Source organism: Leptosomus discolor, chromosome Z, assembly GCF_034619465.1.
Source record: "Leptosomus discolor isolate bLepDis1 chromosome Z, bLepDis1.hap2, whole genome shotgun sequence".
Lineage (NCBI taxonomy): Eukaryota > Metazoa > Chordata > Aves > Leptosomiformes > Leptosomidae > Leptosomus > Leptosomus discolor.
In genome coordinates, this window is record NC_141419.1 from 69,185,327 (window position 1) to 69,207,219 (window position 21,893).

At 41.7% G+C, this 21,893-nt stretch overlaps 1 protein-coding gene across 3 annotated transcripts in view; it reads right to left on the reverse strand.

Annotated features, from left to right (window-relative positions):
- Positions 1-21,893, reverse strand: part of MAST4 (microtubule associated serine/threonine kinase family member 4) — a 303,723-nt gene that overhangs the window by 137,126 nt on the left and 144,704 nt on the right. For all 3 annotated transcript variants that reach the window (XM_086480573.1, XM_086480572.1, XM_086480571.1), the window contains one exon: positions 18,174-18,205. In XM_086480573.1, coding sequence (XP_086336699.1) covers positions 18,174-18,205 — 32 coding nt within the window. The remainder of the gene's footprint in view (positions 1-18,173; positions 18,206-21,893) is intronic.

The following is a 21,893-nucleotide window of genomic DNA, read 5'->3' on the forward strand; positions in this document are numbered from 1 at the left end:
AGTTTATTCCTAGGATAATTGACATACATTATACCTGCAAAGGCTACAGTAAGGTCACTGTCTCAAAGGTAGAGATTTATGTGTCATCTTCATCTTTGGCATCATCCCTGAAATAGTTGTCATGAGTGCTACTTTACTGATAAAACCAATTTCATTAGTTTAGCACAGCTTTATTACCATAGAAGATTAAATTGCCACAAATACTGCAATATCTGTTTTAAAAAGTTTAATTTATCACTTTTGAGATTTTAAGTTGAAATACGCAGCATCTGTAAGCAATAATGCTTGGATGTTCATCTCAGTGCTGTATTGTATTATGGCTACCAAAGAAATTCCACTCTCTCCTGTTAAAAACTAGCTTTGTTTCACCAGAAGGATACCTCTACTAGCAATGTGACAGAGACCAGAAACATTCACTCTTGGTACTACATATAACAGAAGGTTTTGGTACATAAAACTAAAGAAAAACCACGCAGCAGCTATTTCAGGTTTGTACATCACATTCTTCTAATACTATGATGTATAGAAGTATCAGACAAAGCAAAGGGTAAGTAATGCTATACACTGCTGAGGAAGTCAACAAAATAAGGAAAATGTTATTCCATGATAAAAAATAGCTAGATCAAGCAGGACTTCAACTGCCTGAAGAACTCCCTTGAACATCTTCTGTTTTTTTCCCCACCCTCTAGACATGCCAAGCCCCACAGCAGCACCGAGCATTGTCTGTCCTGGTTCATGCCCCTTTTAATGTCACACATATTAGTCTGCAATTTAAAGTGTTCTCACTGATTCAAACTGAAGGACAGTATATTTAGATTAGATACTGGGAAGAAATTCTTCACTGTGAGGGTGGTAAGACACTGGCACAGGTTTCCCAGAGAAGCTGTGGCTGCCCCCTCCCTGGCAATGTTCAAGGCCAGGCTGGATGGGGCTGTGAGCAACCGCATCTAGTGGAAGATGCCCCTGCCCATGGCAGGGGGGTTGGAACTAGATGAACTTTAAGGTCCCTTCCAACATAAAACATTCTATGATTCTATGAAAACCCACACCCAACCTCTTTTTTGTGTTCTTTCCAGCCCAGCATATCTGGGCACACTATTAAGGAGCCACAAAAGAAGTCTGAAATACGAATCTACCAGTTTGTTACCTCTGGCTGAAGTCAACAGACTGACCAATGCAACGTGTATAAAACAGATCTCATGCTTCAGCTATCTGTTGGAAACGGTGAAGAAGTATTCTTCTTATCAATGTGTAACTGCCCAGTTTATTCTGTGTTTTGTTAATTTACCGCATACTTTCTTCAGAAGTACTTGAGATAGGCCACAGCTAAGGAAGCAATACCGGATGGTGAAAGGAATCCTTTTTCTTAGATTCCTGTCTTGTATATCTCACACATATGCTCAGACACAAAATAATTGCCCAATTTGCAATGGCAAGGAATTTTTCATCTTGGTCAGATTATATAAGGAGAGGGAGAGGGGCTGTCTTCCATTCGTTTCCCTGGGGAAGGGTGGAGAAGTGGGTGAGGACAATGGAAGGTGTTTGCATTTACCTGTACCCAGGAGCTCAGTTTGCACAACGGGCTCAGCATGGCATATCAAAATTAATTCCTCGTCACTGCAGGGCAGTGGTTAGACTTCAGTTGAACTTGCATGTTCCTTGGTTATCTGTGTTCAATATATGTCAGCCCACAGCACTATAAGCTCACAAGGTAGGGGGATGACTGTTTGGTACCCCATGACAGAAAGGCTCCTAGATTAGATGACCTCTTCTCCAGCCTTAAGTTCTGTTAAATCTCAACGTAATGAATCTACTGACATTTACAGGCATACCCATAAATCTGACACTGGTAAGCAGTTTACAATAATGCATTCTATTAATATGTCACAGGAATACACGGTAAAAGCTCAAGTGGTCTTCCAAAACACTTTGCCAGTGAGCTGTAATTTAGAGCTGTAATTCTTACTCTTCTGCAAGGGATTCATTTTTAAATTATAGTTTTTAAAAATACTCTGTTAAATTCAAATGTGTTTTTAATAACTTTTTATAAATGAGTTGCATATTCTGCTGATAGCTCTATGGTATTGTTTATAATACTAAACCAAAGAATAGATCAAAAGAACATGTTTAATAGCAATGTTATTTAACCATTAAAAATAACAGAACTGATGTGTAGACCTCTGGTAAGTTAACCAAGCAACCAGCTGTCACATGAACATCTTAGCTAAAAACACTGATCCTAAAAAATTGTAGACAAAATGAATCAATAACATGCACTAGCCAAGATACAGCAAAATCTCTCTGCAACTTTGCTCATTCCCACTCCTCCACAGTGGGTTTCTACAGATAATTCTGAAATTTCCCCTGCAGCCAGAATAGCCTCCTCATATGCAGGAGCAGATGATTATAAATTGAAATGGGACTGATCCTGGCTGGTCCTGCAACACTGAGAGCTCAGAAGACAGATGAAAATAATGGAGGTATCTGGCTGAAAAGTGAAAGAGAGGAGCTCTCTATTCTTTAGCTAAATATCATTTGGATCATTACTATAGCAAAAAATCAGCAAGAGGTGCCATCTAATGTGATGCGTTTATGTAGCCACCTTCATATTTCACCACAGTCTCCCATCTCCCTTTATTAAGCAGCATCATTTTTGCACCTGCGTGTGAAAGCTCCAAAGTAATATTCCATACAAAAAAGCTCAAACAGTACAATGGCATGCCTTTTGTAAAAATTTTTTTTCTTCTGGAAAAATCCCAGAGTAGCTACTTCAGATTTAGACAACCTCCTATCATATTTCACATACTATAAGAATAAAAAAATAAATCCTAATCTGAAATTAGGAAGGAATAAAAATAGCTTAACTAATAAAGTCTCTTGGCGACAGACATCAAGCTAATATCAAAACTGTAAAAAGCTTGTGAAATCAGGCTTTAATAACAATTATGGTCTCAACCTGAACTGCCTTTCAATACAAAAGAAACAGCACTAAAAAAAATAAAGAGGCAAAAATAGATCTACCTCTTGAAGAGTTCTACATTACACAGAGTTTAAACAGGTCTGGGGTTTTTTTGTAAGATCATGATGGTATCAAGAGTATCTTCTTCAAAAATTTACAGCACAATTAAGAAATTTCATGATACTATAACCTAGCCTGCAGCCCTTCTCCCAACACCCTCCACCTGTCTATCAACAACTAATACCTACTCAGAGAGTTACTAAGCTCTGGTTTGGCCAATTCACTGATAATCGATTCCTTATTAAGGCCCCATCATGCACACGAATACATATATGCCTGCAGAAGCTTCTCCGCAACAGCTTTGCAAGGCTACCATATGTATGCCTTAATTTTTTTTAAAAATACACCTCCTGGTTCTCTCTAGCTATTCATTAGACAGAGGTAGGCAAGCATTCTGAACAGAGGCAAGCAGATATAGAGCAGTCTTTCACCAAACAAAATTTTTTTTAAGCTTGTTGTCTCTGTTTTAATCTGTCTTATGCTTATGTAAAGCCCTATACACATTTTCCACAGGGAATTCTGTCATTACAGATAAGCACAAATGGATAATGTTGTCTGTTAAGACGGTATTTTCTTCCATGAAAGCAGATACTTAAAATACAGCATGAAGTTTCAGCAGGTTTTGGCAATTAATCCCATGAAAGAATTGATACATTATAAAAAGAGCTAAAGCAAGTCAAGAGATCATCTTCTCCTTCCCCAAGAGAAGTCCATTATACTGATACTACTCCATCACTCCAGCTAACTGTTTGTCTCATCTGTTCTTAAAAGCTGATAGCAATTCCACAACACTACAGCTACTCCACTCCTCTGCTTCGCTATTCAGAGACAGTCAACGCTTCAATGACGTCCAAGCTGAATCCCCTTTGTTCCAATTTAAATCCATTACGTCTTGCTTTACTCCCCAATAATATAGAAAACTCTTTTATTTCCTACTCATGGCAGATGTTCCACATACTGTAAGACTTTCACAATCACCCCTCAGCCTCCCCTTCTCCAGATAAATAACCCCAGCTTGGTAAATATTTTTCCATAGATCATGTCAAGTTTTCAAAGTAGCTGACAGTTGTCATTTGTTCTCCAACACACAGCAGTCAAACCTAAATGCAGCACTCCAGCGCAAGGCCTGATAAGTATGTGTGGGGCAGAATAATGCTGCATGCCTTGCAGCTCAGAACATCAGCTGCCCTGGTGGGGCATGATGGAACCTCTCCCCCCATCTTTTTTCCCCCCAACAGCATCACACTGTGGAACCATTATAGCTCTCAGATCCTCCTCTGCAGACTGACAGCTATCCAACTATTTTGCATCTGAAAAGCTGAGTATTTCCTGCCGAAGTAAGAAGTCTCCAGCTTGTCCTACTTTACTTGGTATATTTTCGCCAGGTTTTCAGAATTATTTTGAAACCCCATACTGTTCTTCAATATATTTGCATTCTTCCCAACTTTTTGTCTGCTGCAAACTTAATAAATACATCTATTCCATCATCTAGGTCACTAATGAAAAATAATGACTAAAGCCAGTCATGCAGCTTTCTTATACCTGCAGCCCAGTGTAATTTCCTGCTTAGTGTTTTGACCCTACATGCAATGTAGCAAAAGGTTCTCGACAGTGACAATGTCTCCACCTCACCCCCTCCCTCCCCCAAGACAGATTTGCTGGTATGGCTCATTGGTAAAACTTGGCTAAAAAACCCCAAACAATCAGATTTATAGAGCAGTCATCTTAAATCTTTTGGGATTCAGAGAGAGATACATATTCTCACTGCTTCTGACAGACTCATTTCAACCATAAAACAGCCATATTTTTAAATGTAAATGAAAACATTTTAAGTGTCTCCTAGCAGAATCTAGGAGAGAAGCACCCACAATGTATGACAAGGGTCTATAAAAACTCATCTTCAGCAGCATCTCCATAATACTAAGAAGAATCACAGAATAGTTGAGGCTAGGTCTCAAGGCCATACACACACACACACAGATGTAGAATGTGCCTGGTTTAATCCCATTTCCACCTCATGCTGTGTTGAAGTGGGATGTGTGCCTAGTCACCTGACTGCAAAACAGTACAATGGAGCAGAGGGGAAAAAAGCACTTCCAACCTCTGTGTTCCCTGCACAACCTTTACAAAAGCACAGGAGAGCTTTTCCACTCAGGCTAGAACAGCAAGAACTTGTTTGTTTCCAGCGGCATGCTCAGCCCCATGTTAGGGACACCTGGGATAGCATGTTTGTCTAAAATGCTATGCTTGCCTTCACTGCCTAGGAGCAGGACCACACATGACTGAAGCCACTGCGACATGAGGAAATGCGATTACATGTAATTACACCGCCTTTTGCACTGTGGCAACCAACACACAATGAATTTAAAGTAAGAGATTCCCCAAACCTGTGTAAGCCTTTTAGACTGTCACTTGCTCCCCCTGTGGCAGTTATCTGCCATCCCCTTCAGGCAAGCATGGCAATATTATGGATCCATTTATCCCCAGTACTCTTTCTGACCTTTTCACATGCCTGTGAGAGCTGTCACAACACACCTCGGTAAACCTCACAGGTCTAAGCTTGACTGGCTTGCTAGAAAAAAATGTGACAGAGAAGCAGAAACACTACAACAGTTGGGAGAAAGGACAAGAGGACAGGGATGGCAGAGAAGAAGAGCACATGGATGGCAGGAAAGTGTGCTAATGCCAAGTTAGCTGCTGCCACGACTCAGGGAGTAAAGACTTGTTAAAGCTAAAGAGGCAGAACTGGCTGATTAGCCCTTGCTAATACCAGAATAGAAAGGTATCCTGCCAAAGCAGCATTTTCCTTCTCCAAACCTACAAGAGAAGAGCTCTGTCCTGCTGCCATCCATCCCCTGCTTTCCTTTTCAGCCTGCCACAGAAACCACCCATTTTCCTGCTGCCCATGCTTTTGACTAAGGTAACCTATTTCGTTTCTGCAACCACTGGTCTTCCCAGTGAGCCACCAACCCCTCCCCAAACACTGGTCATGCTCCCTGCCCCTCATTTTAGACCCAGGAGCTACCACCCATCTATATACAAAATATTTGGCAGCCACGTTCTTAGCAGGCCTATCCCCAATACAAAAACCACATTCACAGAGTGAGTCCTGCAAGCCTAAACTTGGCTCAGGATCCCTGCTCCAGCTCTCCACTGCTCTATCCCAGAGAACACATCAGCAAAGACAGCACTTAGCTTTAGGCAAAGGCTGAAAATACAAACGGATGGAAAACCTCCAGCAAAACAGGAGCGTGTCAAGAACTGCATTGACTCAACAAAACTTCCTAAGAAGGTAAACATGAGCCATAACTCCCATGGGGAGAAGGAGGCAGATACTAGGATAGAGGGAAGTCAACAAGGCCCAGAAGTTTTAGGCAGAGACAGAAGTGGTGGTAGAGGCAAAAATGGCCATGGCCACAAACATTATACAGTATGTTCACGAGGGACTAACAGACAAGAATCAGCCCATGTGACCTAACTACAGAGCAGACACCACTCCCAGCCACAGACAACGGAGGCCCTGACCATCAGCACAGGGTGCCATCTGCTGCCACACTGTACTCTGGCTGCTTTAAAACTCAAAAGTCTGTCTATGAACTATGGACAGATATTCCTCCCCAAGACCAAACCAGCCTTCTTCGTCCTCCAACTCTTCCTGCAGCTGTCTCATCCATTGCCACCCATGACTACAGTGTAAAGCCTTCAGAGGAAGATGCATCAGGACTGTTAGCATCTCCCAGTTCATTCAAGATCTCTGTCAGTAAGGATATGCCTCCCTTGTAGCTCCTCCAAGATCCAGCTGTTGTCCCTGTGCCTCCAGAAGGAAGCGTTCGCCTAAAATTTTATTGGACTGCCAGTCCACCTTGCATCCAGCTGCAACCTCCTAACACTGACAATGAAGTAGCTTTTACCTTTCTCATAGCACAGGTCAACGAGCAGAATTCATTCCTCAGGGCCTGAGGCTGGCATTTTTAGGAAAGCAAAGGATTGTTGGAAGGATAGTTGTAAAAAGAAAGGAGAAAGAAAGGGATACAATCATGAAAAGCTAAAAGGTTCAGAAAGAGGCCCATCATGGGGACACTTACACAGAAGGTAGGCTGGGTATAAAAATGACTAGCTGATATGAAAGCTTAGTGAAGGAGGAAGGTGAGAGCCAAGAAGGCCTGTGGGTCACGGACAACAGCTAATGCATAGACACAGACGCCATCCAGCTCTTAACATAGCAAAGGAAGCCTGTGAGGACAATACACGAACTCAGCAGTTCAAGAGCACTTTCCTAGTACGTATGTGCTCTGTACGCACTCATTGTTCGGTGTCTTACTTCCCCATTAGGGGTAGTAGTACACCAGATTAAGAGCCTGCAAAGGATCTTCCCATCTGGCTTCATCCAAAATAAATCCTAGGGTGCATGTAACAGAATAGCTCACTATAAGAAAATGTAGTAGTACACTACTACAAACTAAGAGTAGTGTCTAACACAACTACTTTTTCAGGTGATCTTTCCAGTATTTTTATCCCAAGCTATGCAGCAACTAGGATGAAGATCTTGACTTGGAGTTCTGGGGAAAGCCAGTCCATGGCAGCAGGTTTCATTTGCTCCTCAGAAGATACTGAAGATTCTGCATAAACAGGAGTTTCCCAGATGTTTTACACCAAGACATGTAACATTATGATAGTCCAGCTGAAGGACAAAGAAACTGCAAATAACAAATCATGAATATCCTTTATGATAAGCAACAGTACTCATTTAGAATATCGACAGTAATTAAAAAATGCTCAAATCTGCATTTCATAGGAAAGAGGGAGGGCAAAACATTTCCCTCCTCTTCTAAGACAAAACAGAAGTGGCTCATCGGGATTTCACGATCCTGCCATCTCTAGAAAGTCAGCCTACACTTTACATACTGAAATAGCAATAATACTGAAAATTTCAAGGGGAAAATCTGTAATGCCAGAATGCCTGCCAGAAGACGCAAGGCAGGCAGATCCCTGATGTTCAGCAACTGCCTCTTTTTACCTGACAGCAGATATTTAGAACACAGGTGATATTATTGCTACAAGAGAAACAAATACATTGTGAGAAATTTGAGTGCTTCTTTCCTTAAAATAAACCCAAACATTTATTTGTAGGTTCTACCTCACCTTTAATCTCCACCAAAACAAAACAAAAGAAAAATTTTTTTTAAAAAATCTATCATTAGAATTCTTTAAGCAGAGCACAGGTTCATCAAACAATCATGTAATCTCCCCAGAGCCCCACCATGACCCCAATCCTACAGAGGCTAAATGTGTGCAAGCTAGAAATTGCAAAGCCTCAGAAAGAGATTATTCAAATCTTTGTAGCATCAGTGCCAAAAAAAAAATCAATAAGCATCAATACAGCATAGGGTGGCCTGGATCATGCAATTCATGAGGACATTACAACTCCTTTGTTTGACAAACAATGCTTTTTGACAAACTTTGAATTTTCCTTAACTGAAGAAAACTGCACTTCCCAAAATTAATGCCACTGGGAAAAAACAAACTATGAATAAGAGGCTGCTTCAGTATGTCAGAGTTTCAAGGTTTACTATTTGAAATTCAAGCTGCACTCACTAGAAGTGATTACCTACATGATGTTCTTCTGCCAGTTTTCTCACTGGTAAGTACTTTCTCAGGCTGTAGAATAAAACAGGTGGTTATACGGTCCTTTGTTCTTTTTGTGTATGTCATACAATTTTCAAGTTTTACTAGAACAAGTATCAAAGAGAAATAATTTTACTCACTCACAATGCAACTTCTCTTCACAGAACAAATGACAGGACACGGGCAATGCTAACTTAAAGATACTTAAAGCAAGTATCTTCCCGAAACACTTTTGTTTTTCAACATGCATCTATCACATTTGCCACTGAAAGTTAGAATTTAATCACGTAATTGTTGCGCTCACAAACGAAGTTACCCCTATACCGCAACCTGATGCTCAGACAGCACCACTCCCTTGCCTCAGCAGCTCACATTTCCAGCCATTACATTCCCCTAGCATTTTCCCTCTGCTCTTGCTACATGCTTAGCAGCTCCTACACACACAGAAACACTGCAACCACCACAAACTGCCGGTTTCACAGGTAACGCAGGACACAAGGACAGAACCAAAGAAACAGTTCAGTGAAAAAGGCCACAAGCTGAAAAGGCTGCTCAGGGAAGCGGACTGTCACATGGGAAGAACAAGAACAGTAGGTTAGCCGATTTGTCACCTCCATCCCATTTATTTTTTTTGCCTCATTTTGTCAGGTTCACTATTCAAGTTTTAGTAGTAAACCGACGAGGTCTTTTCCACTGCTATTTCTTCATAGAGATTCAATTATTTTAGCACCTCAGCACCTGCCTTCATATCGCCAGCAACCAATTAGCCCTGAAATCTGGCCCTCAAATACCTAGGTTGAACTTCATGCATTATAAAAGAATTATTTGCATGTACACAAGCATTTTAAATATTTAAAATTGCATATAAACTATTCTACTTCAAAAACATTTTTTAATTTAGGCAAAGCATAGAGGCACCCAGATACTTTATTTTCTTTAGTCCCTCCAAGAATCATATGATTCTCTCATCCTCAAATTCTGCAACATTTCTACAGGAGCACAACTTGACCCTAGAGGCTGATTTCATTTTGCTTTTTCCCTTTGGCTTAATCTGATCACAATTTTGATAAAGAATTTCTAAAGATTATTTTTCATTCTTGATCCTGCCCTGTCCTTGCCTAAGCAGTCAAAACAAAATTTCAACAGTGCATAGCACACCCAGAGCACTGTAGAGAAGCATGGTGTCTGGTCAAACACGGGTCAGGTGATAATTTATATTATTTAGACACAACAGCACTCACAGAACAGCAGTAGATAATTATCACGTTACACAATTAGGCTTTAAAACCTCAACACCTCATTTTCTAGACATCAATCCTCCAGGCAGCCATGTTATTTCAATAAATTTTGTGATATTCTGGGCCTTGTAAACATATCTATGTGATTAAAGAATATAAACAACAACACTGTATGAACATGTTGCCCCATTAATACGACAAAGAATAGTTTTAAAATACACAAAAAAGTCACCACTACTTTTTCTTTTTGGCATGTATACATAAAGACTGTGTACGTGCACAAACAGATGAGCATGAACTTAACCAGTAGCAAGGTTTCACAAAGTTTTAAAATATACTTAAGCAATGTACACACCTTTCACTGAAAACGGACATGATGAATTACATTAAAACAGCTAGTTCCTTTCTCTAACACAGGATGTGATAAATCACACAGACAGGACATCACTATGTAAAACACGAGTCAAGAGACAAATGCAGAGATATATAATAATATTTTTATTGGTATAAATGAAGCAGGGATGCAAATGCGTACGTGAAAGCACCAAAAGAAACAACAGAAAAAGATTAAAGAGAGTGGCCTGATAGACAAGGATACAACTAACAGCAACAAAATTCCAAGGGATGTGTTGTTCACATGAAAATCAGGACTGTACTCTCCACAGCACAAAGCACTTGTCTGTAGAGGACTCTGCGCTGACAACAGGAAGATGGCAACAAGCTTACACAGCACACTGCACGTGCCATTATTTTTCCCATTAGCCCAACACAACTTTAAAACATGGAAATACAATGGGCAGCAGACCTGTGTAAAATACATGGAGTCTGAACTAAACAAGACTGTGAGGGAAAAGGATCATGCTATAGTAACTGTTGGCTCCTAAAGCTACAAAAAACATGTCTAAAAATGAGTTTTTCATTGTCAATCTCAAGGAAACCAAGACATATGATGAGGATTCAACAGCTGGTGGCCCTTGTCCCCCATGTCATACACAAGTGACCCGCTCAGACACATTAAGACTTTGTGAAGTATTTGAATTGCTTGTTCAGAATTTGCATCAAAATCTCAATAAAACATACATTAAACACATCTAGAGTTCACTAATAAATCTCAAAAGAAGTTGTCAGTGGAAGAATCTCCTTCGTACAAAGAAGATTTTTTTTTTTTCATAAAATTTTATCATCTGGCTCGATGCTATTCAGCATTTTCATCAGTGATAAGGAAATTAGATTTAAAGCTACTGCTGCAAGTTCAAAGGTGAAACACTGAAGAAATTACGAATATGGAGGACAACAAGGTTGTCACATATGAAGCGATCTGAATCTCTCGGTAATCTGTGATCCTGTAAACAAAGATGTATTTTAATGACAAATGTCATGTTAAGCATCTAGAAACTTAAGTGTCTGCTGCACTTAAGAAGCCACCGCTAAGAAAAATAACATAAGAGGTGCTTAAAGGATGTTTTTCTCCCAGTGTGTTGCTGTGGCAAAAGGTGCATGGGGTTATTCCTCTCCAGGTGCAGGACCCTACACTTGCCCCTGTTGAACTTCCTTAGGTTCCTCTCTGCCCAGCTCTCCAGCCTGTCCAGGTCTCACCGAATGGCAGCACAGCCTGCTGGTGTGTCAGCCACTCCTCCCAGTTTAGTACCATCAGCAAACTTGCTGAGGGTGCACTCTGTCCCTTCATCCAGGCCGCTGATGTTGAACAAGACCACATCCAGTACTGACCCCTGGGGAACACCGCTAGTCACAGGCCTCCAGCTGGACGCAGCACCACTGATCACAACTCTCTGTGCTCTGTCCTTCAGCCAGTTCTCAATCCACCTCACTGTCCCCTCAGCTAACCCACACTTCCTAAGCTTACCTGTGAGGATGTGACGGGAGACAGTGTCAAAACTCTTGCTGAAGTTGAGGCAGACAACACCCACTGCTCTCCTATCATCCACCCAGCCAGTCATGCCATCATAGGCAGCCATCAGATTGGTCAGGCATGATTTCTCCTTGGTGAATCCACTCCAGAAAACCTTCTTTTCCTCCAAATTGTTAGAGATAACAGCCAGGAAGAGCTGTTCCATCACCTTTTCAGGGATTGGAAGTGAGGCTGACTGGTCTGTAGTTACCCAGATCCTCCTGCTTGCCCTTTTTGAAGGCTGGAGTGACATTGGCTTTCCTCCAGTCCTCAGGCACCTCTCCTGTTGGCCAAGACCTTTCAAAGATGATGGAGAGTGGCTTAGCAACAACATCTGCCGGCTCCCTCAGCCCTCACACGTGCATCCCATCAGGGCCCATGGATTTGTGGGTGTCCAGTTTGCCTAAATGATCTCTAACTCAATCCTTCTCAACCAAGGGAAAGCCTTCCATTCTCCAGACTTTCTCTCTTACCTCCAGGGTCTGGGGTTCCTGAGGGTCAGCCTTAACAGTAAAGACTGAGGCACAGAAGGCGTTCAGTAACTCCGCCTCCTCCGTATCCTCCGGCACCAGGGCACCCACCTCATTCAGCAGCAGGCCCACCTTTTCCCTAGTCTTCCTTTTGCTGTTGCTGTACTTGAAGAAGCCCTTCTTGCTCAATCCTTGACAGCCCTAGCCAAATTTAATTCCAAGTGGGCCTTAGCCTTCTTCGTTTCATCCCTGCATACTCTGATAACATTCCTGTATTCCTCCCAAATGGTTGGTCCCTTTTTCCACATGCTGTAAACTTTCTTCTTCCAGCTGAGCTTTTCCAGAAGCTCCTTGCTCATCCATGCTGGTCTCCTGTCTCATTTGCTTGATTTCTTCCTCACAGGGATGCACCGATCTTGAGCTTGGAGGAAGTGGTGCTTGAATAGCAACCAGCACTCTTGGGGCCCCCACCTTCTAGAGCCCTAGCCCAAGGGATCCCTCCAAGTAGGCCTTCAAAGAGGCCAAAGTTAGCTCTCCTGAAGTCCAGGATTGCAATCTTACTTACTGTCCTGCTTCTTCCATGCAGGATCCTCAACTCCACCATCTCATGGTCTCTACAGCCAAGGCTGCCCCCAGTCTTCACATCCCCGACCAGTCTTCCTTCGGTTGTTAGTACAAGGTCCAGAAGCGCATCTCTCCTTATCGGCTCCTCCAGCATCTGTGTCAAAAAGTTATCATCAATGACCTGCAGGAACCTCCTGGACTGTGCGTGCCTAGCTGTGTTGTCTTTCCAGGAAACACCAAGGCGGCTGAAGTTACCCATGACAACTAGGGCCTGCGAACATGAGGTTACTTTTAGCTGTCTGTAGTAGGCATCATCGACTTCCTCTTCCTGATCAGGTGGCCTGTAATCACTATTTTCCAGTTTCTGTCTTCAGCTATAACAAATCAAATTTGAAGTTCTGTGCTTTGCAAATTCCGTACCACAACATGAAGCACCTTCAGCATGACAGTGCCCTTCTGCAAAAATACATTCCACAAAAAAAGCTGCAAAGCTGCATGCATAAGCATACACACAGGTCCTGAAACATACATACATAAGGCAAAGGAAGTAGTAATCTTTCTTACATGTTTTTGGGGTGCTTGGAGGCTTTTGTTTGTGCTATTTTTCTTCACAGTTCATAATTCTTCACAGTTACTCAAAAATAATTTCCTTGACTGTATCTGACAGTTGTGTCCCTCGAGTGACAAAGAAGCCTATGCAATTAGGGAGATAAAACTCAAGACACAACTGTTGGAAGAGAGTTAGGCTAGTACAATCAATGTATTTCACTTTTGAGGTTTCCTTTGGGTGCTCTGGCATCTGACCTAAACACTTTTCGTTATCACAAGTCACCTATATTAATAGACAATTTCTTTATAGCTATATCTATCTGTAAGCATACACATATACATGCACACAGAAACTGTCAAACAAATTCCAGTTTTGTCCACCTACATGACACCGGCCTTGCAAGCGTTGTTTTTTTTTAAAGAATGGTTGGCATGATTTCATAATTCCATTCCAGTCAATTTCTCCTTTCCACTTTTTCCCTGATGTTAAGTGATAGTCCATATTTGTCATTGATAAAAATTTTCTTAGAAAACTGTTACTAACTTTCTTGAAACTTATTTAATTAAGCTCCTAATCAAACAATGGTTTTAACTACTGTTTCTCTTGAATTCGTGGCTGATCACACTCATGATATTGCTATCCAACGATATCAGCTGCTTCACTATAACGCATAGATGAATTTTACAAAAATTCTGTGACCAACTTTGGCATTTCTACAGATGCAAGTAGATTATATAATTGCTGCTATTGAATGAGTCCCTATTTTGTAATTACTGAAATTATTTTCAGAAATGTCAAGAGAAGGACAGATGCAGCAAACATAAGTTCATAAAAGTTATCTATCTCTGAATTTAACTGAAATTGACAGATTAAACAAAAGAAAAAGGAAAGAGAACTGATTTCGTCTGGAAAAGTCAGGTATTTTACTTCTAGGGCAGGTGCTTTAACCACTGAAGCTTTAAAGAAAGGAGTAACCTCCTCTACCTACCCTAGTTCTTTTTAAGTATCATTGTTTCTGAAGGCTCCTCTTCACCTCACAGAAGCCCGTTGTTAATTCATTTTTAGGAGAAGGGCATTTTAAACCAGAATGTATCTACTTAAAGGCTGAGGGTAATTTTTGTGCCACAACTTCTGTAGATCTCATTTTGCTGTACTCTGTGTGTATGCTAAGGAAATAAAAAAGGATAAGGATATTGATGCCTTAAATTCAGTGATGGAAACTCACCCAGTTAATGCACAACATACACTTAGTGATCTTCTCTGGCTCCCTACTCCAGCTTGATACACTCTGAATGTGCAAAGGATAGGGATTTTTAGATGCAATCTAGGCATCCTCTGGTTCATCAGAGGCTCTGCATGCTTCATACACAGACGTTAGCAACACTTAACTCTGATCAGATTACATCTGTATTTCTGGCTCTGGCTTAACATTAAGCACAAAAGTCTCCCCTGACATTAGGAAGTGTTTGGTGAAAATGAACAAAAGAATAAAAATATCGTAACAGCATATAAATAATCCATCTCTGTAGTGGCAGTGTGCAGAAATACACTTTGATAAAATTTTCTGATATGAGTTGCAAAGTAGTATAATAACAGCCACGCAGGTTTACAATCATGTTAATCTTATATAAAGTCAGTTTTGCTGCTGGAGAAAGCCCTAGAGAAAGCTCCCAGCTATTCATTCTGCCTCCACACCAACACACCCTGCTGCCAGCCAGGCATCTGCACAACTGGACAGTCAAACATGCTGAAGAACCTGCAAGAAGGCAATTGCAAGATGGATCAGTTCTGCCTATGTCCACACAAGCACTTGTGCCAGCACAGCCAGGGGGTGCTCTGAGGATGGAAAAGCTCAGTTCTTTCTCTGAGGTCCACAGAAAGCTTAACTTATTTCACGAGATCCAAAAGGAGGCCCCACAGCCACAGACAATCTGAGGAAAAGATAAACCCTCTCCCTCTCAAAGTTTCCCTCATTTTATGTCCTCAATCCCCTTTCACAGTTCCCCCTAAAGCACATTACATTCCCCATGCCTCCTTTACCAGCCCCTCTAGATTCTTTCTTGACCTCTGCCACCACTATGCTCTTAACCTTTAGTCTTCTATTTCAAAGCCAGGAACAAGAGTTTCACACTACCCTGCACTTAAATCAGCTGAACCTTGTGGAACAAAAAGCAGGGAAGCAGTAGGTTTCCAGAGAAGTCTCTGTATTTGAACTGAGCAATGGTTACATAAATAGGTCAGTGAAAACAGAGGGCATGTTTTTTAACTGAAGCCAGGTGAGCTTGTAGGTTGACAGCCTTGGAGCTAGATCAAAAGGTCAGCTACTAGCGGGAATAACTCCACACATGGCAAGAACATACATGCCCAATGGCACCGTCAGGGTACCCCCAGCAGATGAGGTTCAACAAGTGAAGAAGCACTGCCAGCTTGCGGCAGGTAACACAATGTATTGGAATGGATGCCACGCTAAGTCCAAGAGCTCTGGTTGGTTCAGCAGAACAGGTAGGGAAAGGCTGCCACTTCTTTTCAAACACATCTGTTACTCTGTATGCTTCCTGCCAAACACCCACCTTTCCCTATAACCATGTTACATATACCATATCCCACCACACTAAGACTTAGAATCAGTATCCTCCTTTATGTTGTCATAGAAAATGTATTTTAAAATTATCTGCATATATATGGAAAACAACTCTGTATGGTCCAGCCAGTAGCCAGTCTAAAACAGATATAAGAAATAATGCAACAGATCTAAAACAAAGTTTAAATATTTTGCACACTAGTTCTTTGAAACATACACATGGTGAACCCTAAGCAAGACACTTTTCCTCACGCATCCCTCTGTTCTTTCCTCCTCTGATTCTATCATGTAAGGGAGTAAGAGGTCATTCCAACGAAGAGGGAGGGGCAGGCCAGGGAATTCCAAGCTTCTCTGCTTGAGCACCCCTGAACCAGCTCTCTGTGCCCTGCTTAAAGCTGCATCCTTGGCATGCCATCAGCTCTGAAGCTCCACAAGACGAAGTGATATGCCTACCTAGAGCCATTCAAGACCTCTAGATGTTTATGGCAATAAAAACATAGGACCTCTTGCATTTTAAAATTGTCTTACTTCAACATGCATGTAACATGCAAACAGAGCAGTCAACATGTCCCACGCAGACAACTGCAGATGCTGCAGCCCTTGCCAACCTCAGCACTATGAGCCTTGTTAACTAAAATAACAGTATTAAAGGTATTTTAAAAGACCATCTGCAGAATCCTAAGCACTTTAATAACTAGGTATGATTGTGCTGACATGGGGCTATTCCTTTTATTAAAGTCTCAGCACCATTACAGAATATACACATACACCTCAGTGCTCACCCATACGAATGCAATTGAGGTGATTGCTTTGCAGCCATGTTCCAAACTTGGAAACAAATATCTAATAACGTTCAATGTCGAACATACTAGCAAGAGTAAGCAATGTCATGGCTATGGATATAAAAAAGCCTGAAGAGCCACTTTCTGCTCCAACTTAAGTCAACACAAGCTTAGCCATTAACTTCAACAGAGGCAGTCTTTTGCCCACGTAACAGTTTCAGGTTAATATAAAGCATCAAGAGCACCAAAAGAAGGCACCAAAAATAATTTTCCTTAACTGTTTTTCTCTCTGTCATTGCAATGATCAAATACTTGATTTGGAATTAATTTTATATTTTCTTTTCTCAAATAATGAGTTTGCTTACTATTTAATGTAAGACTTTTCATGTGTCAGAACCTAAAACAAGAAAGTATTTTCCAAGGCAGCAGATGTCCTACAAAGTCCAGACTTCTGGTATGCCATTTAAGTCAGAACAACAGAGCACTTAACCGTACTTTCCCAGCAATTACAGTTCCAGTTATTCACATACCTAACCTTACTATCACCAAAAGCTACATAGCACTATTAAGTTAATAACAGAGACAGAAAAATAAAGCCAAATAACTGGCTTTTTGTGAAAGGCCTTAGGGTTCTTCGTTATTCACACGTTGTCACATTAACACAAGCACATTCAAGTACAGCAATAGTCTTATTGTACTAAATTATTTTTTGAAAGAAAGCAGTAAGTAAAGAGAGTTTGTTTCTTAAGACATTTTGCTATGTTGCTATCCCAATACTTTTTCAATAAATCGCTAATAAAGATAAAGAAATAAACCAGATACAAACAAAAATAGAAGCTTCAAAACCAAATAGCTCAAAAACACCGGAAAAATAAAGCCACGGTACAGAAATCCGAGAAAAGCATGACTAAACCACAGTATCTAAGTTCGTATTATTCTTAGTAACAATTTACCCAAAAATATAGTCTTTACTTCCATTAATTAAAATAGCAGTTTAACAACCCTATACATTCAGTAGAACTCATCTATCCTTTTTTCCTACCTTTTCATCCACAGGTCTGATCACAGAACTTCTTAAGGACACAGTTTGACTTATGTGTCGAGTTCCATTTACATCATTCACAAAGAAACCAAATTTCTTCCTTGATTTTTAACAAGTAAAATCTTCAATACAAAACAAAAGCTTCAATATAAGAACTTTTTATCACTTTGGAAACTCCTCACAATAGCTCCTCTAGAAGATGGGCATAAAAAAGGTCACTGCACAACCCATAGGTTTTCATTTACAATCTTAATTTCTTTGTAACTATTTTAAGGCACATCAGCTACCACATTTAACTCTCATTTTAACTGTCCTGAAGACTAGCCTGCTCAAAAACTGTCAAAACTACATACTATACTAGTAAGCACAACAGAAAAAACTTCATATACTCACAAACTTCCTCTTCTTGGAAGGCTCAACTCCTTCTGCAACAGAAAAATGTTACACCACATTAGGAATAAAACATTTTAATTGGAAATGGCCTTTTTAAGACTAGTACCATAATCCTCCCATCCCACCAGTAGCAGACAGACAGAAAGCAAATCACATCCTGGGCTGTATCAAGAGACACATGGCCAGTAGGTCGAGGGGGGCGATTCTCCCCCCTCTACTCCACTCTGGGGAGTCCCCACCTGCAGTGCTGTGTTCAGCTCTGGGGCCCCCAGCACAGGAAAGGCATGGACCTGCTCAAGAGCCATGCAGACGATTGGGGGCTGGAGCACTTCCCCTACAAGGACAGGCTGAGGGAGTTGGGGTTGTTCAGCCCAAGGGAGACCTTCTAACAGCCTTCCAGTACTTCAAGGTGGCCTACAGGAAAGGTGGGGAGGGACTCTTGATCGGAGAGCATAGCGATGGGACGAGGGATAATGGCTTCAAACCGAAAAAGCATAAATTTAGATTAGATATTAGGAAGAAATAATTTAACTGTTGGAAGAAAAACGCAGAGTTTTCTGTTGATCTTACCGCCAAAGGAATGACTTTTGCCCTGATAAAAGAGGTAAAGGGGTTTTCACACAGAAGAATGGCAGAGCATAGCTGTTCGTCTATTAGCAATTTTTGTCTTGTCACACCAATCATGGTTTTTATTGGGTAAAAGATGGGCATGTTGGGACAGGACAGTCTGGCTTCTCTGACATAAGAAAATGCCTGTATCCAATGCTAAATGACCTTTATGTTAGAAAGAAATTGCAGTTTCTTGTTGACTTTTGTAAGGTGTTCACTGAAAGCAGTTGTAAATGTTCCTACTAACTTTTTTGCTGAAGAAAGAGGCCACAGCTGAACGCTCTTGACAACCCCACCTGCAAAAACTTGGGCAGAGCTTTACAAAGGACCAGCCACTGGAAAAATCTTGAGGAGCAGAGTGCCTTCTTCATTTGCATTTCTAGGTACTACGAAAATTGCACAACTTCACAATGACCAGGGCAGGTCATGTAAGAGCTTGTTTATCTGTTTTGCACACACAATGATCCGTGCTACCATCACACTTATCAGTCTCTACATCAGTCACCTTGTACAGTTCAGTCATGCAGTCATATGGTTGAAGTTCTCAAAGTCCCTGTTCCATATAATTTCTGTTCCTGTCAGGTGACAACAACCAATAAATGCCCCTCCGGCTTCTATTCCAGTTTTGTTTTACTGAACGATCTATGTTTGTCTTTGTCTTTGAATTTGCATCTCCAGCCAGTGAGAGAAGCTGGACTGACAGCCCTGAAACCTGCTTTCTGTGATCCTATGGTCTCTTCGCCTTAACACACCTCAAACCTGTTGGCTAGAAACCACGACTGCTCAGCTCAGGGAAGTGGCACACAGAAACTCCAACATTCCTCTTCAGTACGCAGAACCTGACCATATGTGCACTCTCTGAGACTATTTCAAATGGTAAGTACAAACCATGAGTAATCTGTTTTACTACCCACCGCACTTGGCTTCTCTCAGTTACTACCTCCCAGCTCAGACGCAGTGCTTTCCATCTGCACCGGAAGTGTTTCCTAATTCAGCCAGGTGTAATGCTTGCCTATGAACACCCTGTCCATCACCTGTAGGACAGACAAGGTGAATCTGTGTGCTCGAGCCCTGCAGGAATAATCCCTAAGAACCGAGATCACACTAGTTTCTTTCTCAGCTCGTCTGCTATAAGTGCCACAAAAGCATCATGGGATCGTGAGCAGTGATATAGAGCCCTCTGATCTGGGACCATCAAAAGATTTCACTCACAGTAAGAAGGCCTGCTGACCAGCTGGATGACAAGTAGCTATCACTAGTGACCTGGTACAGAGGCAAAGCAAGGTACAGTCAGACCAAGTTTGTCCTCTCACCCCAGCTGCCCAGAAATCTACCCACTTTTCTTCACCATTTGCAGTTAGTGAGGAGCGAGTGCTCCTTTAAATCTGATGGATGAAAACCCTTTCTAAAATTTGCCATTTGGTGGTATCAGCCCCTTCACAGAAGGAAAAATTCCCCAGTCTCCGATCAAACTGGATCTGGTCTGTAAGTCTTTCAGGCAAGTGTGCTGCTTTATGTAGATTTACTACCTCTAGGAAAACAAAATACCTTAAATGTCCAGTATTTCACCCAAACTCAGCTCCCTCCCAGCACTGCAAAAGCCTGTTAGTCCAGGAGAGAAAATACTTACTTACTAAAGCTTTAGGATCAGGCTTTTGGGCTGGAAACTGAAAGGAATAAATAAGCCAGATATAGGACAACTCCTGCTTAAACTGCAGAGCTTAATCTGCAGAGCCAGGTAGCTCTCTAGCTCTTTATACTGTTTTGGCTTGGACTGCTCTGTGCAACGCACACACCAGAGCAGGAATTTTGACATTCACCCACCAAACCATCTCCGGAGTGGGGTGCTCAGACTGGGCAGAGGAGGCTAAATCTGCTCTTCTCAGGTTGCTATGTGTCTCAGTCTAATCTCACATCTCTTCTCCTGAAGTTGGCTGCTTGCTGCTTATCAGCTAGCAGAGGTATGCACCAGGGACTCAGACCTCCTTTGTCTTTGACATTTGGGCTGTGGAACGCTAATGCAGATGTTCTGGACAGCTGTCCCTTGGAGTTGGGTGAATAGGGTGCAGAGGGGTAAATATCTCTTTGTCATCAGTCTTACGGTTGCCTGCCCTCAAACCAAACCAGGCTGCTCCCTGGAGCTAACTCTAGCGCATTTGCATGAAATGTGATGCAAAGTGTTAGTTTTGATGATTATTGTGCAAAATTCACATGCCCTGGCACGCTCTGGGGTCGCTACAGAAAGCAGCAATAACAGAATAGAACAAGCAGAAGGAGTTAAAAAGAGCAAAAATCGGGCTGACACATTTAATCTGTGCTTACATGCCATTGTAACAGTGTCTGGGGTCTTCTATTGGCTTGGCTTAAAAAAGATATTGCTAATGTCTAACACTTGATGACAGATGGTTCACCAATACTGCCAGGCCCATTGTCTCACTTAATAGCTCTTTGTTCTGGCTGAAAGGAGGTAATCTTTTCTTGCAGGAGTTGGTAGGAGGATCTGTGTACAATGTGCCTTCTGACAACCGTTCCAGTTTTGGAGTCTGTTTTGTAGCTCACTGAAGTGGAATTGTCTCCCTTACCCTCTGGAGGAGGGACTCTCAAAGGAGACATCACAGTCATGATGTCTAATTTGTGAGTGCTTTCCTACCTGGTAGAACTCACAACCCTGAACTAGGTAATTGCATTCTCTGTGCTGTGTATAGAAAAGGTAAAACGTGATCGGATCTGCCTCAAAGGGTGAGGAGATGTTTAGGGTCTCTGACTCTCTGAGGAGGAGAGGCACCCATTTTTGGGATGTCATCCTGTGGCTTCCCACTGGGGAGAGCGCACCCACCCACTCACCAGCTGCCTGCAAACTCGCGTGTTCGTATCTTTTCTTTTTAAGAGCTGAAATCAACAGCTGAAGCACAGCAATGCATACACCCCAGGAGATTGCCATGAGCAGCAGACAAAGGTGTACCAGGAGGAGAGTTTGAGTCCCTTTCTCTCGGCGAGGTGCCCTGTGTGCTGTACAATGTACATCACATTCATGGGAGCAGTGTTAGGAGCCTCGGTCTCCTAGGAGAAGTAATGGAGTCATTCACTCCCCACTTCTATTTCCACGTTTTA